The sequence below is a fragment of the Hyperoodon ampullatus genome, assembly GCF_949752795.1.
Source record: "Hyperoodon ampullatus genome assembly, chromosome: 18".
Taxonomy (NCBI): domain Eukaryota; kingdom Metazoa; phylum Chordata; class Mammalia; order Artiodactyla; family Ziphiidae; genus Hyperoodon; species Hyperoodon ampullatus.
The window spans coordinates 7,002,723-7,024,746 of record NC_136931.1 but is presented as its reverse complement, the minus strand read 5'-3'; the positions used below and the strand labels follow the sequence as shown (position 1 = coordinate 7,024,746).

The 22,024-nt window shown below is 49.9% G+C and overlaps 1 protein-coding gene across 1 annotated transcript in view; it reads left to right on the top strand.

Annotated features, from left to right (window-relative positions):
* PLCG2 (phospholipase C gamma 2) overlaps nucleotides 1-22,024 on the top strand; it is a gene marked incomplete at its 5' end in the record, with an annotated part of 162,428 nt that overhangs the window by 119,172 nt on the left and 21,232 nt on the right. Inside the window, 10 exons of the mRNA XM_079724278.1 lie at nucleotides 258-329; nucleotides 3,618-3,727; nucleotides 6,452-6,548; nucleotides 7,875-7,941; nucleotides 9,595-9,752; nucleotides 14,271-14,373; nucleotides 15,886-16,095; nucleotides 17,546-17,691; nucleotides 18,617-18,731; nucleotides 19,668-19,835. Coding sequence (XP_079580404.1) covers nucleotides 258-329; nucleotides 3,618-3,727; nucleotides 6,452-6,548; nucleotides 7,875-7,941; nucleotides 9,595-9,752; nucleotides 14,271-14,373; nucleotides 15,886-16,095; nucleotides 17,546-17,691; nucleotides 18,617-18,731; nucleotides 19,668-19,835 — 1,246 coding nt within the window. The remainder of the gene's footprint in view (nucleotides 1-257; nucleotides 330-3,617; nucleotides 3,728-6,451; nucleotides 6,549-7,874; nucleotides 7,942-9,594; nucleotides 9,753-14,270; nucleotides 14,374-15,885; nucleotides 16,096-17,545; nucleotides 17,692-18,616; nucleotides 18,732-19,667; nucleotides 19,836-22,024) is intronic.

Genomic DNA, 22,024 nt, shown 5'->3' with positions numbered 1-22,024 from the left:
TCTCAGGGTGTGTGTTTTTTTCTTACAAAGGAGCACAGCGCAGGCCCACATGGGGGCCGCTCTCATTTTGGGGTAAAATTTCCAAGTTTTGGGGAACTTAATAGCTTTTTACTGTCTCCACCCGCAAGGTGAGTAAATTGTGAGGTTTCAGCTCTTCTACTAGAGGGCAGGAAACCACAAGGATGCATCCTTGTTCTAAGTAAGGGCTGTCCCGGGAGCTTGGATGGCTCCATTTATTGTTCTCTATTCTTTTTCAGGAAAGAGATATAAACTCCCTCTATGACGTCAGCAGGATGTATGTGGATCCCAGTGAAATCAATCCTTCCATGGTACAGTACCAAACTTCCAATTCACGCTATTCCTTAGTCACTAGATTGATATGGGGTCCACCCCCCAGTTAAAAGAGAGTGAGGGAGCATTTTGGAAAACTTGGCCCCCCAAAATGTTTTTTTGAGAAGAAAATGATGATTGACAATACGACATCTAGTTTCAGGGAAGAGGTTAATAGAATTCCATCCAAACGCGACTGTTTTGCTAAAATTCTGAAGTTTGATGAACCACCTTTGGGCCACACAGCTTCTAATTAAAAGTCTTTCAAATGTTTCTTGCTAAGTGACTGAGCCTGTGGTGTTCATAAATTCCATTTGGTTCAGTGACCTCTTCGCAGTGCAAACGGTATCTTACATTCCCACCCCAGCTGCTGTGTAACTTCATGCAGGTGGGCCTGGATTTTACTGTTAGCCTGCAGCTCCTGGTTTCATCTCAAATTTAGTTTGAGCCTGCAGTGGAAGAACGGTGGTGAATTTTCTGTTTGGGGGGGTATCTGGTACACGATTAGTGTACAGTTCTCACTTAGGAAGGGGCCCTGCTGGTGGGCTCTTTAGAAATCCAGAGAGAAATTTGTTTAAACTTATAATCCTTGGCCAATGCAAATCCCTTTCAGCAAGAAGTGAAGTCTTGAAAAGTTGTGGGTGAATGGAACTGGGTGTGAAAGGCATTAGGGGACTTGGCTGAATAGCAAAAACTTTTATTAGAAGTGACAGATGCTTTGGGTATGAGAATGACATGGCCTCATGTCAGCCAGGTGTCAGGGTTTGGTGGAGGCCACGGTAAACTGGGGACACACAGCCCATCTCAAGGGCAGCCGCCCCCCATTAGGAGTCGATGGCTGCCTTTCCAGAGATCAGGCTGCGTCTTCTGATTTCTCAAGACAAGCCAGTAATCTGGATGTTTGATGTGAAATCTCCCCATTATAAAATCCTGGCAACTAAACCAAGTTGTAGAGAAAGTCTTCCTACACTAAGTGAGCCAAGTAAAACATGATTGTATGCAGAATTTGATCGCAAGCTGCCAGACCATGGTGAGTGCTTCAAAATAAAATTATTATTATTATTACTGTGATTGAAAAAATGATGTAACAATTTAAAAAAAACACTTTGAAAGGAAGAAAAATAATCAGCCCTGGTCTCACCATCCTAGTGCAGTAGCTGCATTTCTGGGTGTGCTGTCCGTTCTGGTCTTTGTCCGCATGGAGTTGTATTTTATAGTCACCACCACCAGCACCTGCCATTTTTATTCTGCTTTGTTCACCTGCTGCTTGGCCACAGGTTGAGTTTCTCCACTGCTAAGCTACTTAATGACCATTTTTGTTAAACCTGGTAGGCCAAAAAATTTAGATGAAGTATATGGACTAGAAGTTTAACTTAAAAAGAGAGTGTGTTTTATGCTGTAGAATATTCTGGGTAACTGCCCATTTGGCTGTGTCCCCATCAATGGCCATTTGGGTTGTTTCTAGGCTGTGCTCTTCTCATTAACACTAAACTGAATTTCCTCACCTGTGAGGCTTGGTCTCTTTTGCTTTATGTCCTTTAAATGAGCTCTCAGAACTGGAGTGATTAGATCAGTAATAACAGCTAACACATACTGATGACCACATAGCGAGCATTGTTCTAAGCACGTGATGGCTCATCAGTCCTCGTAACAGCCCCAGGCATTAGGGACCATTTTGTGCCCATTGTACAGATGAGGAAACTGAGGTACATAGAGGTTGAATAATTGCTGAGGAAGGTGTGGAGCTGGGATTTGGATGCTCCCTGGAGTGCACTCTTAGCCAGTTTGCTGTGCCACATGCCTGCTTCGTCATCCAGTGGTGGTTCGTTTCTCTAGTTCATGAGGGACCTGACATGAGGACCTCTCCTGCCATCTTTCAGGCTGGAGACTTGCTCCTGTGGAAGCCGTTATATGGCACCCCCCTCTGCCACTGGCTATACCTTCCTTTTGGCCTTGGAGTCTGGCAGTGACCTATAGAATTTCATGGGGAAAGATGTGGCTCTGGTCCTTAAGTCTGCCCTTGAAGCAGGATGCACAGGTAGAGCCTGCACTGTTTGCAGGTGGGGGAGTTAAGGGCGAAAGCTCTGGTTGGAGGTTCCTATGGCAAAGCTCGTAAAACCCACATTGCTTCTTATGGAACATCACGAACCATGGCAGTAACTCATATTAATGGGTTCTTTCTCTGCTCAGTCACTTACCAGTTGGTTGACTTTGGGCAAGGATACTTCTTTGTGTACCTCTGTGCACCTCTACTTCCTCATCTGTAAAACAGGATATACTCCTACTGCTTACCTACCTGTTAGGGTTGTTGTGAGGATTAAAGGAGACATTATAGATAAAAGGCCTAGAACAGGGCTTTGACTAGGAAATGCTAGCTATTGTCATTTTTATCCTTTCATGCATTATCTCATTTAATAGTCTCAATGACCCTGTGAAGTATGTAAAGTTTTAATTCCTGTTTCACAGACGGGGAAACTGAGGCTGAGAGAGCCTCAAGATTATATAGCTGGTAAGGAAGGGGCAAACCAAGGATTTTAACCCACGTGTCTGACTCCATAGCCCATGCTCTGAGGAGCGGTTTTATGGATTCCTTATAAAACCCCCATCCCCATTTCCTTGGGTTGGGGGAGGGGCAGCTGCTGATCTAAACAGGCTGGTGGTTTCTGAGGTTTTCCTGTTAGTGTTTGCTTGCTGTGTGTGTGGGTGTTCATTTTGTCATTGATTTATGCTTGCCAAGCAGCCGGCATTAAAGCAAATTCACTGAAGAGAAATTTTGTCCGAAGTTCTGCCAGTGCAGAGACCCCCTTTTGGTGAATTTCATGGAGGAGCACCTCAGTTACTCTTGGAAAATGTCAGCATCCTAGTTAGGGGATCACTGGCCCAGGTAAAGATGCTGGTGAGACTTGGGGATGTCCAGAAGCGGTGTTGAGCTTGAACTTCCGGGAGGACGCACTTCCGGGAGCACAGGCCCTGAGGACTTCAGAGGAGGAGGTTGTGGTTTAATGTGAAAGGCATGTCCTTTCCTTGTTGAGGAAATCGAGCAATACTGGCTCACTCTGAGGTGCCCTAGGCTCTGACTTAGGCCAGTTCCCATCCCCACTCCCTGGTATACGTCCTCGGCGCTGTGGCTCCCTGGCAGTGCCAGCCCTTCACCAGCAGATGGCGCTGTAACCTTAGACTAAAGCCTCCCTCTCTTTTGAGAAGAACCAAATGTGCCAGAAAATGCCACCGCCTCCTTCTGCTCATGTTGCCTGGCCTGACCTTTACCCTCTTGTTTTCCCTGAAAGCCTCAGAGAACCGTGAAAGCTCTGTATGACTACAAAGCCAAACGAAGCGATGAGCTGAGCTTCTGCCGTGGCGCCCTCATCCACAATGTCTCCAAGGAGCCTGGGGGCTGGTAAGGCTGAGGGGAGCTCTGGCCCCTTTATCTGCTGTTCTGGGCTGGCTCTGACCTGTTGTACTTTCTGCGGGAAGGTGACTGATGCATGCTGTATTCAGGATAGTGGGTAAATAACAATAACAATGATCATGTCCTTTATCATATCATCACATCATATTATGTATTATTTTAATTATAATAGCAGCTCCCATTTCTTGAGGTCTGTGTGCCAAGCACTATGCTAACTGCTTTCATACATTAACCAAATCCTTGTTACAACCCTGCAGTTAGGACTATGATTATCCCCACTTATAGATGCAGTGAATGAAGCTTTCCAAGGTCCAGCTACTAAACAGCACAAGCCTGTGCATTATTTTAAATTCAAATTCTTATGCTATTGCTTAGTGCCGTGCGCTATGCAATGGCCCCATCCTGGATTGAAGAGGTACATTTTTAGGCCAAAGGCACCTGGGTGTTTGAGGGTTGAGTTATCTCTTCCCCTTTTTCACCTGGGAATAAGAATTCTCTGCCCATCCATAGTTCCCCAGGCAAGTGGGTTCCTAGGCAAGTGGGTTCATGGGATGATTCCTACCTTAGACCCATAAGGACTTGTTCATAACCATGAGCACTTGCAGAGACTCAAGTGCCTCACAAAACTGGCACCTCTTCCTCCTGCAAGATAGCTGGACCTGACTTAGAAATCTGAATAGCAGCCTGAATGGAGCACTGTCAAGCACTGTCTTAAGCACTTCATTTGAAATAATTCATTTAATGCACACAGTGACCCTGTAAGGTTGGTTCTGTTCTTACCTGCATTTTATAGATGACACTGAGGCACAGAGAAGTGCAGTAACTTGTCCAGGGTCACACAGCAGCCTGAGATTTGAAGCCAGGCCTTCTGACTCAAGAGGCCACACTTTTTACTTACTCATGTGCTAGATCCAGAGGTGTTCAGACTTTCTTTTTGTTTGTTTTTTTAATTTGGAGAACCCCCTCTTTCCAACCCATTTCTTACCTGGATCCCCAGAGATCTTGTCTCAAGATGAGTTAAGAGACTGGAATAAGTGCCTTTAGTGAGGGACTGAGGGTAAACCTTATGCCCAGCTGAGGTCCCCTCATTTCTTATTCTCTCCCTGGTGACAGTATTGCCACCTAGTGGGATGTCTGCCTCAGACCACATTTTTGTGCATCGTCCCAGACTAGAGGACCAAATAATTGTGGTTCAAACCAGGATGCGTTCTAGAGTGGAGGGAATGCGCTGTTGATACGACATCTGGACCACAGGTATAAACCATTCAGTTCTGGGCAAATGGTCCATACAGTCGCCCTGAATACAGCCAGACTTTGCCGGAGATAGGTCTGGAGAAATGAAGGTGAAAAGAGTGTGAAACAGGCTCACAACTGGCAATTCTGTGTTTCCACCAGGTCGTGGGACAGCCAGTCCTCTCTGCTTATTCAGGTTAACAAACATTTGTTAAGTGCCCCCGAGGATAGATTTGATTAAGACCGAGAAAGGTCTCACGTACAGGGGAAGATGGATGTATAACTGTTAAGTTAAATATAAGGTGCGGAGTGGTTTGACAGCTGTGGGGACAGATGCCAAGGAGCACAGAGGAGGAGCACTCGGCCTAGGTGGCAGTCGGGGAAGGCTCCTTGGAAGAGGAAGGCCTCAGCTGAGTCTTAAATGGTTAGGGGCAAGCTGGCTATAAAGGGCACGGACCAAGGCATAGAAGTTAGACAGCATGGCAGGGCCACAGGGGGAGGTGGCCACAGGTGGTGTGGAATGAATATCAGGTTCATGTCCCAGAGAGGTAGGAGTCGGGGTCCAGGAGCCCCTGGGGCTATAGCATTCCAGGCTCTGATTGCCAGGCTGAACAGTCTAGGCTTAATTTTGAATGCCTCGGGAGCTACTGGTATGGTGGGGTCAGAGGGGCATTCTGGAAGGAGCCCCCTGGCTGCAGAAAGTGGCCCACAAGAGGGGTTGGAGGAGGAGCCCTGCATGTCCAGGCACCGGACCTGGCAGCACATCTTGGAGGTGCCGCCAGTTTGGTTGAATCAAGACACGTACAAAAGTTGATTATGTCTCGTGTTATTAGTGTTGCTACAGAGGTGGGAAGGTCAGGGGTGGGGGGCACGATTTTAGCTGAGTAACAAGAACCAACACTGTTGGTCGCTGAATATGTACTAGGTGCTACTCAAAGCTTGTGGTGTATGTTAACTCATATAGTCCCAATAAAATCCTCTGAGGGAGGCACTGGGATGATCCCCACGTACAGATGGAGGGTCTGCGGCACAGAGCACCTCGTAGCTGGTGGTGGAACGGGGTTTGATTCCAGGCCGTCTGGCTCCAGAACCTTCCTTATCCCACCCCTGTCTCTAAATTCACAGCCCTCCCTGAAAGGGGGCTGGGCCTCTGCTAGAGCTGAGCTTTCGTCTTGTATGGCATCTGATGTCCACTTAAAGCACTGAAACTTTTGACTTTTGGTGGCTTTGACCAAACACTAGGATCATGGTAAGGGGAGGACGTGACCCCCAGCACTTGCTGATTAAAAAAAAAAAAAAAAAAAAAAAAAGCCGAGGATCCGTTTGATACGCTCCGCTGTCACAGATAACGACCCCCTCCTCCGGACACTCAGTCACTTGCCACCTTCCCCCTCCCCCATCGGCTGGGAGCTAGTGAGCAGTGATGATCCTTAACACCGCTCGGTCAAGGCCCTCTGAGCCCTCTGTGTTTCCGTATAGGTGGAAAGGAGACTACGGAACCAGAATCCAGCAGTACTTCCCGTCCAATTACGTTGAAGACATTTCAACAGCTGACGCGGAGGGGCTGGAAAAGCAGGTGAGTCTCCATCATTCATCACAGGGAGGGACCCGCTGATCCTGCTCTGGGGGGTCCATTGAGCCAGCTCCACGTTTTGTATGCGTTGTCCTGTGTTCCCCAAGGAGCTCCTGAACAGGGACAGCAGAGTGACGGGGAAATTGGGACTGTCCCCCGAGTTGTGGGTGACGGTCACTGTGACAAGACAGTCAGGTTTAAATCAGGCTGCGCTGGGCTGGAAGGCTTTGCATACGCAGGATTCCCTCTGCAGTGAAAACGGCCACGGCCATGTCCTTTGCTTAAAGCGGCTTGCGAATACAACATTTCGTTTGGCCAGCCTGACATTCAGAATGTGCTTGGTGTAAGCAGGCTGGCCCAAGGGAAAGGTGAGTCGAGGCCCTCCTGGTGACATTGCAAACCTGGTTTCTGTTCCCCTCTGCCTCTTGCGCAGAAGGCTCGAAGAGCAGCTACTTTCAGTGTGACAGCAGTGCTCCAAGGCTGGAATCTTAGACTTTCTTCTAAGAGACTCGGGGCACTTTAGGAAGGCTGCATGGAGGAAGAGGCCTTTGAGTGTTAAAAGTTAAGTTAGAGTTCAGCAGCCAGAGACCAGCAGAAGGGAACTGCAGGTGGGAGGTACAGCCTAAGCAAAGGTGTGGTAGTGGAAACACAGTTTTGTTCATTGCGCTCGGCCTGAGGCAGAGACGTGAACGCCCCCGGCTCCCCAGCTGTGTCCATCCCGCATTGCCCTTTACCCGCACAGTCGGCATTAGCCTGGGGAAGGGGTGGTGTAGTACATGTGATGGGCAGATACACAGCTCTTCCAGCTTTCCCGAGACCAGGAAACTCCCCACCTCACCTGACCCCTGGGATGGTTCAAATGTGCGGAGAGGAAGAGCTGGAAGACTGAGCAGTGCCCAGAAAGCCCTGAGGCCAGACTGCAGAGCTTAGGTGTTGCTCGCATAGGACACGGGGAGCCACAGAGGTTCTTGAGCTGGGCTTGGAAAGGAGGCCAGTCCCACTTCCTGATAATGTCAGAAGAAAGGGTCTAGGGTGTTTCTGAAACCAGATCCATGGAAATGCTTCGAAACCTGCTCTGGAATTCACAAGGCGCCTTTTTACAGATTGGAAAATGAAACACTGAACCTGCCAGCACCTGCTCGCTGCTGGGTCCCCATCAGCAACACGCTTCGTTATTTAGCTCTCTCCCCGTGGACGTAGCCTGTAATGAAAATGCATTTTAAACAGTTCCACAGGCAGTGCCTTTGCTAAACGGTGTGCTTTGGAAACTGGTTATCTTTTCATTATTCCCTTTAAGACGAATGTGAGTTATGTCTTGTTTCTTCACAGATTATTGAAGACAATCCCTTAGGGTCTCTTTGCAGAGGAATACTGGATCTCAACACCTATAATGTTGGTATGTGCACACATGGTCTCAGCCCAGATTCCCACCCAAATTTCCCCCCAGCCTGGCCTCAGGACCGCTCCAGACAGGGAGTCAGCTGTCTTGGGTCCTTCTAGCTTCGACTTGGATGCTGAAGCTGAGTATTGGGCCAAGCTGGTCAATGACTGTCATCTTACATCTTGATTGCTATGCTTTTAACGTCCGTACAGCGCTATAATCTGGTGTTATTATATACCCTGGTGCGTATATATTAAGTGCTGGACTAATGTTGGCTGTTGTTATTCCCAGCATCATCGTCCTCATTGCAGGGGTCTGCCTGGGTCTCCCGTGCTTTTCTAGGAGGACCTGAGCTGTTGGCTGGGCTGCAGTGGAGCATAGAGTTGAGGGTGTCTGGTTCTTAGCCCAGCTTTGCCTCTCAGTTGCTGCGAGACCCTGGGCCTGTTATTTCCCCTCTCAGAGCTGCAGTTTCCTGGCAGCTCAGCTGGGCGTCAGGAAACCTGGCCTCCCCCTCAGAGTCTGGTGCATGAGGGAGCCCACAGCCTCAACCGTGGTGGCAGGGGTGTGACTTGCATGGTGCTTCCTGGGCCTTTTAAGGGAGCATATAGCAGCTTCCAGACGAAGGAGCCGAAGGCAGTGAGGAGAGACTTTCTGGGCAAGAAGTCAGAGCACCTTTCTTCTCTGAGCAGCCTGTGTCTCAGTAGCCGGCCTCCATGCCCCTTGCAGTCTGTCAGTCCGCTAGCCTAGGCAGGTGGGCAAAGGATTCTTGGTTCCAGTTCCAGTTAACAGATGAGAAAACCAAGCCCCATAGTGACCACAGAAGCTGCCTGAGCTTCCACTGCGAGTTATCAGACAAGCTGCATCTGGGGCACTGGGGGCTCGTGCCCTCCCTGCTGTCACCCTTTGTATCATCCTGCCATGAATTTGCACAGGCACGTGGCTCAGGGTGATGAGGAGGGAGCTTGGAGTCAGGTCTGACTTGAGCCTCAGCTTTGCCACTACCAGCTCTGTGACCTTCCATGGGTTACTCTGCCTCCACAAGTCTCTGTTTCCCCTCCTGTAAAATGAGCAGAACAGGAGTAGCACCCCAAAAAGCTGCGATTAGACTTAAATAAGATACAGAGCAGTGCCTGGCACGTGAGAGCCCAGAGATCTTTGTTGATGATATCATTTGGCCGATAATTTCTCCTCTCGTAGCCTTCATTTTCTCTTTCCAGAAAATACTTGCCCTATAGAGAGAACCTATTCCATGCCTAGCTGCTCACGGCTGCTGGCGGTCCGTGGCTTAAGCTGATCACTGCAGTCTCTGCCTCCATCTTCAATGGCCAGCTGATGCCCCTGTGTCTCTGCCTCAGATTTCCTCTCCTTTCTCGGATGAAGGACACTGGTTCCTAGATTTAGGGTCTACCCAAAATGCCGGGACGATCTCATCCTGAGGTCCTTCCGCACATCTGCACAGACCCCATTTCCAAATAAGGTCACGTTCACAGGAACTGCACATTAAGACGTGGACCGCTACCTGATACAAGGTAGACGTCCCAGTCAGCGCTGACTTTGACGATGATGGTTGGGTTGGGGTCATAAGAGAAGTGGCCTGGGGAAGTGGAAATCTGGTCTTCTTTGGCTTTCAAACAGGCTGATGAGGCCTTTTGTTATCCTTTCCCAAAGTAAAAGCCCCACAGGGGAAGAACCAGAAGCCTTTCGTCCTCATCTTGGAGCCCAAGAAGCAGGGTGACCCTCCGGTGGAGTTTGCCACAGACAAGGTGGAGGAGCTGTTTGAGTGGTTCCAGAGCATCCGGGAGATCACCTGGAAGATCGACACCAAGGTAAGCCTTTTGCTCACCTGGGCTCAGGTGGGCCTGGTATTCTCAGACTTGTGGTACTCTGCTGAGGTGGGGTGGGTCTGGGCTGCCAGTGGAGCAGGCCCAGTGGCCCCACAGAGTTCAGGGGGCAGAGAGGGGGTGTTCAGACAACATGACACTGTGGAGAGGAAATGGGTATTGGAGGTCCACCTGCGGAGCTGGGTCTGGTTTGAACCTTTGAAGACTCACGGTATGTGCAGGCCCCCTTGATGTTTGGGGCCTGTTGGGCCCTGTGTGTCTTAACAGGAAAGTTTTGCCTTCCTCATTTGGAACGTTTTCTTGTTTCTAAATACTGTTCAAAGCAGCCTGGATCCTTCCAGTGCATGTTCACTGAGCTCACGTCTCTGGACTGGAAAGGGCCCTGGGAATACTGTAATCGACAAGACACAGCCCTTTCCTTCCAGAAGTTTGTATCCTTGTGGGGGGGACTTACAGTCTAGATGGGAATGAGCTTTTGAGGGTTTATCCTCAATGGAGCATTAGGGTTTGTCTGGAGGTCTTTTGAAAAGGGCGAGGTTCTAGGTAAGAACAGGAGGTATAGAATTAAGCCAACTGGAGTTTGCATCCTGGCAGGGTTGGACCCTGGGCAGGTAACCACACCTCTCTGGGCCTCAGTTTCCTTGTCAGTAAAATGAGGAGCCAGATACCCAACTCACAAGATGAAAGGAGATGATGCATAGAAAGTGCTGGCCCAGAGCCTGACACACGGCAAGGGCTCAGGTCACACAGGATTTAATCATCACGTTGTCTTCTTGCCAGGAGGACATGGGCAAGTGTTGCTGTGTCTTGGATGATGGAGCAAGGTGCTGTCTTCTCTTTCTTGTGGCCACGGAACTGGGAAGAAATTCTAGGGTTTCCCATGTACTCAGTTGCTTCTATGGCCAATCTTGACCCAAAGGACTGATTTTAAGGCTTTCTCAGGACCTCTTGGATGCCTCTGACCTCTGGTTATAATTGATCAGTCTCCCTCCTCCAGTGTACTTGGCTTGATTTTTTCTTCCCCCTGGGGAGGACTTTGCAACTTGGCCAGTCTGTGGTCTCCAGAGGCCCCTTGACTCATCCTTTCGACACCCTGGAGTAAAGTCCTCTTCTTTAGAAGACTTTGTGCAGAGAGCTGTTCAGATGGGCACCCTCCCTGGCAGGGCCTGCTGTCTTTCCCAGAATCTAGTCAGAGGCCCTACATATGGGTCCTTATTCTTTGCAAGACCTGTCATGTCATCACATCAGTCACTTGGGATGAACCACGAGCTTGTGGCCAACAAGGCTGTTCCCACTTCCCCCGTGGGGCCACCTCATCTGCCCTTGGTGCCTCCAACGCAGTACAGCTCCGAGGCACAGGGGGTTGCCACTGTCCTGGGGTTCATTTGAAAGATAATTTCCTCCTTTCTTCTTCTAGGTATGTTTTCATTGTCAGTTGAGTGGTTGTCATCATGATCTGTATGGCACCATTTGCCAGCACATGACTGTCCTGAGCATATTCTAGTATTTGGGATTCTAGGCCCGTGTAGCTGAGAACGGAGAAAAACACTAGTGAGGAGGAAGCCTTTAGCCCCCGTTCCCTGTAGACTTTATTCTCAGGCACTCAAGCCCCACCTGAGTGTGGGGCTCAGAGGGAAGTGGCATGGCGATGACACCCTCGGCCTGGTGCTTCCTGGCTCTCTCCCCTTCTCTTAATGGAGGAAAATGTGACTTCACTTGAAGGTTGTCCTCTTCATTCCCCAGCACATGACGGTTTCTGAAACCAAGCCTAGCTCTTGAAGGCTGCTGTTCTCTGCCTTGGATCGACATTCCTTTTTAGTTAGCTTTTACATCTGCTTAGTCTTATCACATTTCACATGAATGTTAAAAAACAAAACAAAACAGGAGTCAGCAGAATTGACAAAGGTTCCACTCTGAACACAACCAGCTGCAGGGCTTGCCGGTGTGGGAACAAGCAAGGTGGATCCATCCTGCCGCTGGGAAAGCAGCACGAGGTGTGCTCTCAGCTCACTGCCAGGAGCTCCTCACCGAGGCCCTAGGAACCTGCTCAGGGCTCGGTAATTTTACATCATCTCTGGCTTCTTTCAGTCAAATGGCAGAAGGCCAGTCACTAAGATTCATCTAGTCAGTGAGTTTCCAAAGCCTGACCAATGAAGTGTGTTGTGATTTCAAACTCTGAGATGGCCTATGGGCAAAGTCTGTGGGTCTGGAGAGTAACTGTTCTACAAGTTTGCAGTAGCAACTGGTATTTCATCTTGAACTGATACTGTTTTCTGCTGAGGTTGAGGAAAAAACGGATGCCCCATAACCCATCATGGCTCTGTGCTTGGTGAGGCCAGAGGTCCACACTCTGACACAGCTGTGGCTTGGCTCAATCCACCCTTACTTCAGGCGGGCATACTGTCATCAGAAGTGAGCTGTGTGGTTGCTAGGGTTTCCTCTCCCCAAATAACCTGCGGGGAAAAGTGTGTACTAAGAGGATAAAGCCAAACTGACATAAGGATTAGGAAAGAACACCTGAGGTTTGAGCTTAGATTGTGCTTCAGTCTCCCTGACAGCATCGGGCCGTAGACTATCTGGCTGACACCTTCTTTGTCTCTTGCTCCGTGCCCATCCCACCCACACCAGCCCTTTGAGCCTTGCTGCTACAGCTTGCTTTGTGCCCAGGAACATTCAGGGAGCGTGGGAAGGGCTGGTGAAAGCTGGGTGTGCTTCGATGAGCTAGGGCAGATTTCACGTTCAGATCTTCCCTGGTGACGTGGCTGCTGCCGGAGCTCATGTAAAAAGCTTGTTTGCTGGTCATTGCCAGGGTCCACTTGGGCCCCAGGAGTTTTGCCAGCAGTCATGAGTTGGAGGCATTCTTACAGAAGAAATTGGGTGCCCGCACCTGCTTGTTTAAAAAGTGGATGCTCTTGTCCTTGGCCCGGAAAGGCATTTCTGGGGCAATCCGTGTCGCACCCCTTGTTTGCCACATGATCGGCGAGGGCAGAGGCCTCCTTCTTTAATTATCTCAATAGCTCCAGGAGGTTAGGTATTCAAGTTAGCCTCATCGTACAGTTGAGGAAACTGAGGCACAGAGAGGCTAGGTGACTTGCCCTGTCGGCAGAGCCAGCAAATCGGGCCAGCTTTCAAACCCGCCTCTGAGTCCAGTCCCCACAGTTGTAACCACTGTGATGCTCCTGTCACCAAACCACCACCTGTCACCAGAAGACTCACCGCCTGCAGGGTCCTGCTCCCAAGGGACATGTCTCAGTGTGGACACTGGTCCAGACACGCGTGTTGAAAGGCACCAACGTAGGATAGTCGGACGAGAGACAGTGCAAGGCCAAGGCCGGGTGAGGCATTGGAAGTGAGGCTGGAAGGCTTGCGGGATGCAGCATCTCTTTCCCAGTCCTGGATGGAGTTATCCAGGAAGGCGTCCTGGGGAAGGAGTGATCTGGGCGGGGTCCAGAAGTGAAAAGGGATCCGATGGACCTGCAGAGGAGGGAGGAGGATGGGGGCGGCAGGATGAGGGGCCAGGACGTCGTTGCTGTGCTTCAGAGGGACCCGGGATGGGAACCTGGCGGCCTTTCAGACAGGCCTCCTCCCGTACCTGGTGGCTGAGGGTGTAGCGGGGGTGAAGCAGAGTGGTAACACAGGTGAGGCCGATTGCTTAAGCACCTGGTCTCGGCCTGCTGTGGAGCCCGGGGGAAGCTACTCCACCTCTGTGTGTGCTGTAATGTCGTGGAAGAGTGGAGATAAATTCTACCTCTCAGGAGTGTGTGGGCTTAGGTATGATATCCATCAAGCACTTCGTGTGCACTGCCTGAAGCTAAGCAGCCTCCCAGATGGTGGATGTTATCATCTGCGAACGATATTCTCTTTAGGGTTCCCCCGCTTGGCCAGTGGGGGGAAGGGTCAGAAGTTGGTGAGGCCAGAGAGGGTTGTCTGGTTTGGAGTGGAGTGAGAGCCCATCCTTACCTGGAGATGGATTTGACCGTGGGTCCTCCGAGGGCGAGTGGCTCCCAAGTCCTTGGTGTGTGGCCCGGGCCGTGGAGAGTCCTTTGCACAGAGAGGTGCACGTTGCAGGGAGGTGGGGTGTAGGGGACAGCGAGCGAGCACGAGGAGGCCATGGCCTAGAGAGGTCCTGGGCTTGGAGAACTAGAATCTGATGAACTGTAACAGCGTGGTTTCATGAGCAGGGATAGGGCAGCGGGCCAAGAGCAGAGGGTTGAGAGAGGGGTGGTGACAAAGAAGAGCCCTCGCTCCCCTGTATTCTCGAGAGTTGTGGTCAGAGACTGAGCTAGACACCGATCCTGGGTGGAGGCAGCTTGGTGGAGAATTTCCAAAGTAAGAGGACGGGCAGGGGAAAGGAGAACTTTCCACCGCATTTAAGATGTGAGCCTGTGTGAGGGCCAAAGAGAAGAGGGGACCCAGGGGAGGGAGACGCCTGCCAGGGGCTGGGAGGATGGGATTTTGCAGGTGCCGGCTTGAGGGCTGAAACTCAAGATTGGCTCCGCACAGGAGAACAACATGAAGTACTGGGAGAAGAACCAGTCCATCGCCATCGAGCTCTCAGACCTGGTCGTCTACTGCAAACCGACCAGCAAGACCAAGGACAACCTAGGTACCGTCTCCCATCACTCTGCCCCCCAGCCTCGGTGAAAACTCTTGATTCCATTTGAGTATGGCGTTGTGAAAACCCTTCCTACTCGTCTTACCTGTGCTAAGTGGGAACCTCCCCTTCAGTTTGTCCTCAGGGCGAGGGTGCTGGTGAAACAGGCCCTTCTGGTATCTTCAGAAGGCAAACCCTCTTAAAGGGTGGATTAGTTTTTCTGCTGCTGTAACAAGTTACTACGAACTTGGTGGCTGAAACAACATGTATTTATTCTCTCACAGTCGTGGAGGCCGAGGTCCAAAATCAGTATCACTGAGCTGAAATCAAGGTGTCAGCAGGGCCCCACTCCCTCCAGAGGAGGATCTGTTCCTTGCCTCTTGCAGCTCTGATGGTTGCTGGCATTCCTTGGCTTGTGGCCATGTCACTCCAGTCTCTACCTTTGTGGTCATATTGCCTTCTCTTCTACGTAGTCAAATCCCCCTCTACCTCTCAATTATAAGGACTTTGTGGTTTCATTTAGGGCCAGATAATCTCCCCCTTTCAAGCCCTTCAGTTTAATCAATCTGCAAAGTCCCTTTGCTATATAAGGAACATAGTCACAGGTTCCAGAGACCAGGACCTAAATATCCTTGGGGGCCATTATTTGGCCTGCTGCATAAGGATGCAAAAATGGATCCCCTACCAAATCCTCCAAAGTCGCAAGTTCTTTCATCTAATAATGGTCCTGTTCATATTTTCTTCCTCCTTTTGAGCAACTCCTGTCTCTGATCTCAAGAATCTGTAATTCCAAGGCAGAGGACCAGAGAAGCAGTACTAAACCTCAGCATTAATGGTCCCTGGGAGGCTGGTCCCTGCGTACCTCCACCCGCAGGGAAAGATGTCATAGCTCTGAACCAGACGTGGCCACGCTCAGCGTGTTAAGAGCTCTCCTACCACAGCTGCATGTGAAGCAGCAGAGCTTCATCCAAGCAAAGAATAGTTTGCGTTTTCCCACGTCTCCTCCCATTCATTGTCCCCTCACCCACGCAGGCGTCCCCTCTCCTGTCACATCCCTTCCTGCTAGCATTCGATTCTCCCTCCACCAAGATGCTGGGTTCACTCATCTTGTGCCTGCAACACCTTTGATGAGGAAGCCAGATCCAATGTCCACACCTTCCACTCCTCAGATCTCCTCCTCCCTGCTGATCCCATCTCCCCCGCCCCTTTCTGTAACTGCACTGCTTTTGTGGTTTCTTGTACAAGGCTGCTGGTAGTTCTAAACAAAAAAAAGTAAATTACAGTAATCCTAGACTAAAAGGCTGTGGGAACACTGGGATCCCTGTTAATATCTGGGACCCACCCCCACCAGAGGCGAGGAGCCCAAAGCAGAACCAATTATGGCAGTATGGTCATAACCACTTGAATGTCTCATCCGGGAGAGATTCCTGGTTTCATTTTACGACCTGCACATCCTGCCAGTACATGAGGCGTTAAGAAAATGTGCGAGACACAGAATAAATGCGACTCCCTCTGTTTGTGCAGAAAGCCCCGACTTCCGAGAAATCCGCTCCTTCGTGGAGACAAAGGCTGACAGCATCGTCAGACAGAAACCCAATGATCTCTTGAAATACAATCAAAAGGGCCTGACCCGCGTTTACCCCAAGGGACAGCGGGTGGACTCCTCCAACTACGACCCCTTCCGCCTCTGGCTGTGTGGCTCCCAGATGGTGGCGCTCAATTTCCAGACTCCAGGTAAAAGGGGGCTGATGGTGGCCAATAAATCTGAGATGACGGAGCATTATTCCAGGCACAGTCTGCTGGGGCCACCACCGGTGTGATGTGGTGGCCAGAGCGCGCAGTTTGTCTTAGGAATTGTCAGAGTTCGGCCAGCACGCTAGCGCGAGGCCCATCCCCTTGAACAGAGTGATGAAGGGGACCGCTGGGCATGCCAGGTGCTTGTGTGACGGGCTCCGTGATGGCAAGTGACAGACGCAGAGTCAGTCCGGTTTAAGAGAGAAAGGAAATGCATCCACACACGTAATTTAAAAGTCTAGGAATTGAGCTTCAGGCAAATGGATTCAGGTGTTCAGTGGCTGTCTTCCGGTCCCCTCTCCGGGCCCATCCTTCTCTGAGGGCTTGCTGCTCAGGCTCTCTTCTGGAAATAATCATATGCTGGGAGAAGCCAACACGCACAACTTCTTTATGTAAAGGGTGGCATTAATCATGGTGCTTTGCACTTTGGTGGTTATTTAAGCCTCTTTGGAGGACCTGTTTATCAGGAGTCTGCTCTGTATTTCTGTGCCTGCATAGGATTCCACCGAACAGAACCATAAGGTCTTCAACTGATCCCCTGCTGAGGCACGTTTAGGTTATTTCCCTTCATTTGCTATTACAGACGGCACTGCCCCCTGTAATCTTACGTGAGCCTCACTTCAGATATGGGAGCACATCTGTGGGGCAGAATTCTCAGAAGTGCAGGGTGGATCAAACAGCTTTGATCAACTTGGCCCTGAGGAAAACCACTGAACACCTGTATCCAGGAGTGTCTGAGGGAAGACACTTAGCCACCCTGCCCTCCATGGGAACTGCAGGCAGGAGTGCAAGCAGGCGAGACGTTTACACCCTTTTTGGCAAAAGTTCACCAACTTAGTTTTAGCAAAACTTTTCAGTCTTCGATAGGTGAAAACTGATGTTACATTGTAGTCACAGCTTCCCTTACTGGTAACTTCTCTTTTTATGAGTAACATTAACCAGGTTTTCATGTACTTAAGAAGCATTTGTGTTTTCTTTTCTGCAGACTTTATTCATGCTTCTTACCCAGTTTTTCTAAGGGGGTTTAGGTATTCACAGCACATCAGATTTCTTAATAGGTTAAATTTATATAGAGATATTTACCTGTCAGTTGAGTTAAATTGATTTTTCTATAGCACATCAACTTTTATGGAAATTTTGTTGTATGTGGCAATTTTTAGCTTTGAATACATTCAAAGGTGTCCCTACTGTGAGATTTTTTTAATCCCATATTTTCTTCCTGCAACACTGGTTTTTAATGGATTTTTTAAACCCATATTTTTGAGTCTGATACCTGTTTTAACAGCTGCCTCAAATTATTTTCAGAAAAAGGTATAAATCATCCCCTACCCAGCACCTTGGGGCCCCTTTTCTTGCCTCACTTTCATCAGCAGTTATCTTTCCTCCCCAGATAAGTACCTGCAGATGAATCACGCCCTGTTTTCCCTCAATGGGCGGACTGGCTACGTCCTGCAGCCCGAGAGCATGAGGGCAGAGAAGTATGACCCCATGCCGCCCGAGTCCCAGAGGAAGATCCTGATGACTCTGACGGTCAAGGTAAGGCCCAGGCCTCCTTCCTCACGCAGGGGGCCGGGGCTGTGCAGCATGGGGATGGCCCAGCCCGCTGCCTAGCGACACCGGTCACCTGGTTTAAACCGTCAACACCCAGACACGGTTCAGGATCTTAATTGCAGTGCCTGCCACGGTCATTGCAGGGGAAGAGGGGAGGGCATCTTCCCAGGTCCAGCTGGTCACCTCCCCTTGTTTGCGGGGGCGAGCTATGAATCTGTCTCTGGCTGGGTTCACCAGGGTCCCTGTGAGGTCAGCGTCTGGTCAGAAAAAAGGGGGAATCAAACATGTGAGAAGTGGCTCTCTGGTCTTCGTGGAGGAGAGAGCTTGTCCCCACCGTGGCCACTTTGAGGGGTGAAAGCTTTTCTAAACTGGTCCAACTTTCAGAGAAGGTGTTGTCTCTTTGTTAGAGTTTTTGTTTTCTCCTGTTTGGGAAATGATGCAAGGTAGGGAAATGAACTGCATTTCTCATAAGATTAAGGAAGAGAAACTGAAGCATATGTATAAATAACCAAAGTCCTTAAAAATTTTAAAAAAAGGCCTGTTACAAAAAGAATTCCACATTCTCCCCCATCCTTTCCTGGGAGGGGCTGGGAAATTGACTGACTGAACGCCATCTCTGTAGGTGCCTACTTGGGCCTGGGCGTATGCATTTCTGTGCACAGGTGAGGTCCACCTGTTGAGTCTCTTGGCACTGGGGCTCCCATCCCAGCTCATCCTTAGCAGCTGTGGGAATCCTCCCTGACTCTCCACCCCTATTTCCTCATCCACAAAAGGGAAGCAGTAGGGGTGTCCGCTGTAGGAGGGTCTAGTACTCCACCAGTGAAGAAATGAGAACCCACCAACGTGGAACTTGTTGGCTCTGCCCAGGATGGAGCCGGGAGAGTTCCAATACTTGCTTTTGGTGTCCTAGGTTCTGGGGGCTCGTCATCTCCCCAAACCTGGACGAAGTATTGCATGTCCCTTTGTGGAGGTGGAAATATGCGGAGCCGAATATGACAACAACAAGTTCAAAACAACAGTTGTGAGTAAGTTGCTGGGTCCTTTCTTCAATTAAACTTCAGGCAAGTTGAATCACAGGTTGGGGATGCCAGTCATCGGGTATTCGGTAACGCACTGGTGTCCAGGTCCTTTCCTTCATCCCCCTTGCCTGCTATGGGCAGCTCGGGGAGGGGAAACAAAGGGCCACGTGATGAAGGAGTTGGACATGGACCCACTGCTGTGTTTCTCAGCCTGTAACTCACACTGGGAGGCCCCAGCAAGGCTGCAGCTCCCCCTCACTCTGGGGTGTCCCCCCTCTGTGCATCAGCCCTCACCTGCTTACCTACTGACTCCAGGGCTAAGAGAGGATGTGGCTGACCTGACCCAAAAGGCTGCAGCCCAGCCTGGGTGATCTTAACCCACAGAGGGCAGGGAAGCCCAGAGAATGCTTATTCTGCCATTTGAAGCCTGGAAAAAACTGAACTGGGGGCCTTTTAAGGCTTGGGACCACTGCCCCTAGTAGAAGGTAGCCCGATGAACAGCTCACGTGCTGACCAGTGAAACTGGCTTTTGTGGAGGGTGAAAGTTAACTGTTTACCTTACTCCCTTGAGGCTGGTTCTCCCCTGGCAACTCCAGACCCCACTATCTCTTCAGAGCGCCTAACACACCTCCCCCATCAGACTAGGAATGTGGCTCCCATGTCTCCTTTTCTCTCGTCCAAACCTACCTGTTCCTGCACTGTTGTCCACCCCCCAATCCCAGGGGGTTGAGGTGGGAGATCTATAAGGGGTGGTGGTCGCCTCCCCCGCTGCTTACTGAGGGCCAGGCCTGCGATGCCATTGGAAAATATTTCTTAGATCCTGGCCTAGATGTGTATTTACACCGTTGCTACGGAGATTCAAAGCCAACGGATGTAGAGATGGTGTAACCAACAGGGGGCAGGATGAATGGGGCCTCTAAGTGAGCTTGGATCTCCTTCCAGATGACAACGGCCTAAACCCTGTTTGGGCTCCAACACAGGAGAAGGTGACGTTTGAAATTTACGACCCAAACCTCGCGTTTCTACGCTTTGTGGTTTACGAGGAAGATATGTTCAGCGATCCCAACTTTCTCGCCCACGCCACTTTCCCCATTAAAGGAATCAAATCAGGTAAGACCCGTTTTAATGATAATGTTTGGCTTGGATTGGCATCCTTTTGGGTCTGGGCTGCTGGCTTTGAAAAGAATGAAAAAAGCCTTTTTCCTGGCTTTTATTAAATCGTGGGTAGGTTGGACAGCTGACCTCGTGGGAGTTCCCGTGAGCTGGGACAGGGACCGCGGAAAGTAGCAGGATGGGATGCTGGGCTGGTCACAGTGGGGCTTCTGCATCCAAAACTGGATTACTGGTTGACGGTCTACCTGGCACTGTAGTTTGATTTCGTTTTGGAAGGTTAGAAGCTGTTGGCCTCTCCTCAGGCAGGTTCAGGGGCTGGTAAGGTGCTCCCGGGGAAGGAAGAGACCCAGAACTACAGTCTTAGGCCTGCTTTTCCCCACGTCACCCTGGGCAAGTCACCTGGGCTGTCCGAGCATCACCTTCCTCTTCTATGAGGTTGGGATGGTTGACTCACTTCTTCTTCTTGTGATTCCTTCCCATGCTGAGCAAAACACGAAACCCCTTCATGCTTTGAGAAGGGCCCTGTATTTCTGAGAGACCCCAGTCATAGATCCTTCTAAAGTCTTCATGAGGTCACTGTTCCCCTATTTTCCAAGGATCATTTTTCAAGAGCAAAAGATCACTTTCATTTCAGTGCTTTGTATACAAAGATAGTCTTTTCTCTTGATGTTGTTTGGAAACCTTGGGTCCTGTTTCCTATTTAAAAAAATTTTTTTTCTAAACTTGGAACATACCAGATAGTCCCTAAATTTATATCATATACACTTAATCATTTCTACAACTAGACATGTGTGTGAGGGTGCTCCAGTTAGAAAATGCAGGTTTCCTAAATGCAGGCCCATCCCAGGGTATTCTCGTTCAGCCAGTCTGGGTGGGCCCAGGAATCTGCACGTTTAGCCAGCTCCTCAGAGGGCACTCGGAGAAAACCGAGACCTAGGCTGCCCCTCCTATCGAGGAAACAAAGTCCTAAGCGAATGAGTAGATTAAACAGGAACTTGAGAAATATTTAACTTGTCTGATTAGAAGTACCATCTTCCTGATTTAATAACAGCAGTGAACACTCATTTGGAAGTCCAAGAGGCCTGATGTTTGCCAGCCCTCTTGGTTAACTTGCCCTCACTGGAAACTAAACCCAGCAATTTAGCCGCAGGACTTTACTCTGCAATTTGCCTCCTTTACATTAGCCCAATAAGTAAGGCTTAGGACAGATTTCTTTTTGTGATAACTGTGCCCACCCCCCTTCCTAACCCACCTCCCGTGGACTCATCCTGCACAGAGCAGGGGCTCTGCTGTTTCCCCCTCCTTACCGGGTCCTGAGGAGGGATGTGAACCGTAGCCCCTCCCAAGGCTTACAGAGAGGTCAGCTGAGGAACCCTCTTGACCAGCCACCTAACAGTGTCCCATCGAATCATCTAGAAAATGCTATGGCTTAGCTTGGAGAGATTTAAAAAACAAAGAACATCTCAAGGATGATACAAAATGTGACCCTTCCCCCAGCTGTGAGATGCTCCCAGTGAGACCTTCTCTCTCTGTCCCGCTGCTCGCACTGCCTCGTACATCCATATTCATGAAGGCGTGACACAGAATAACAATACCTTTGTGCATAAGGCATCGAACTCGAAAATAAACTCTGCCCATTGTCATTAGAGATGCACTTAAGCTTTTAAGCCGGCTGGAGCTCGGGAAGGAAGGAAAGCAGCCTTTATTGTGCTTCGTGCCTTAAACTCTTCCTCTTTTAATCCTCACAGCCGTCCTGTGAAAGGGGTTTTATCATCTCCGCTTCTTAAATATAAGCACTTTGGGCCTAGAGATGTTAATTAACTAGGTCAAGGTCACGCACCTTTCGGACCAGAGCTGGGATTCAAACCCCACGTTCTTCCCTACTCTGCAGGCCACCCTCAGGGCCTCCTCTACTCCTATAATCCCAAAATACTGAAGCTACGTCAAAAGATGTCCCTATTTCCCTTTCCTCTGTGATGTAACCAAAACCAGTAAGAAGAAAAACGGAACCAAACTATTTTTAGTGAAATTGGCAAACACCGTTCAGCCCTACACCCAATATACGTGAAGGGCTGCTCCTAGAAATGAGGCTGGGGCAGCGACAGGAGGTATGTGGAACTGGAGACGTCCAGCCGCAGGAGGGACAGAGCTCACTTCTCCAACTGCGGAGGCTCGCGCTGGGCCGC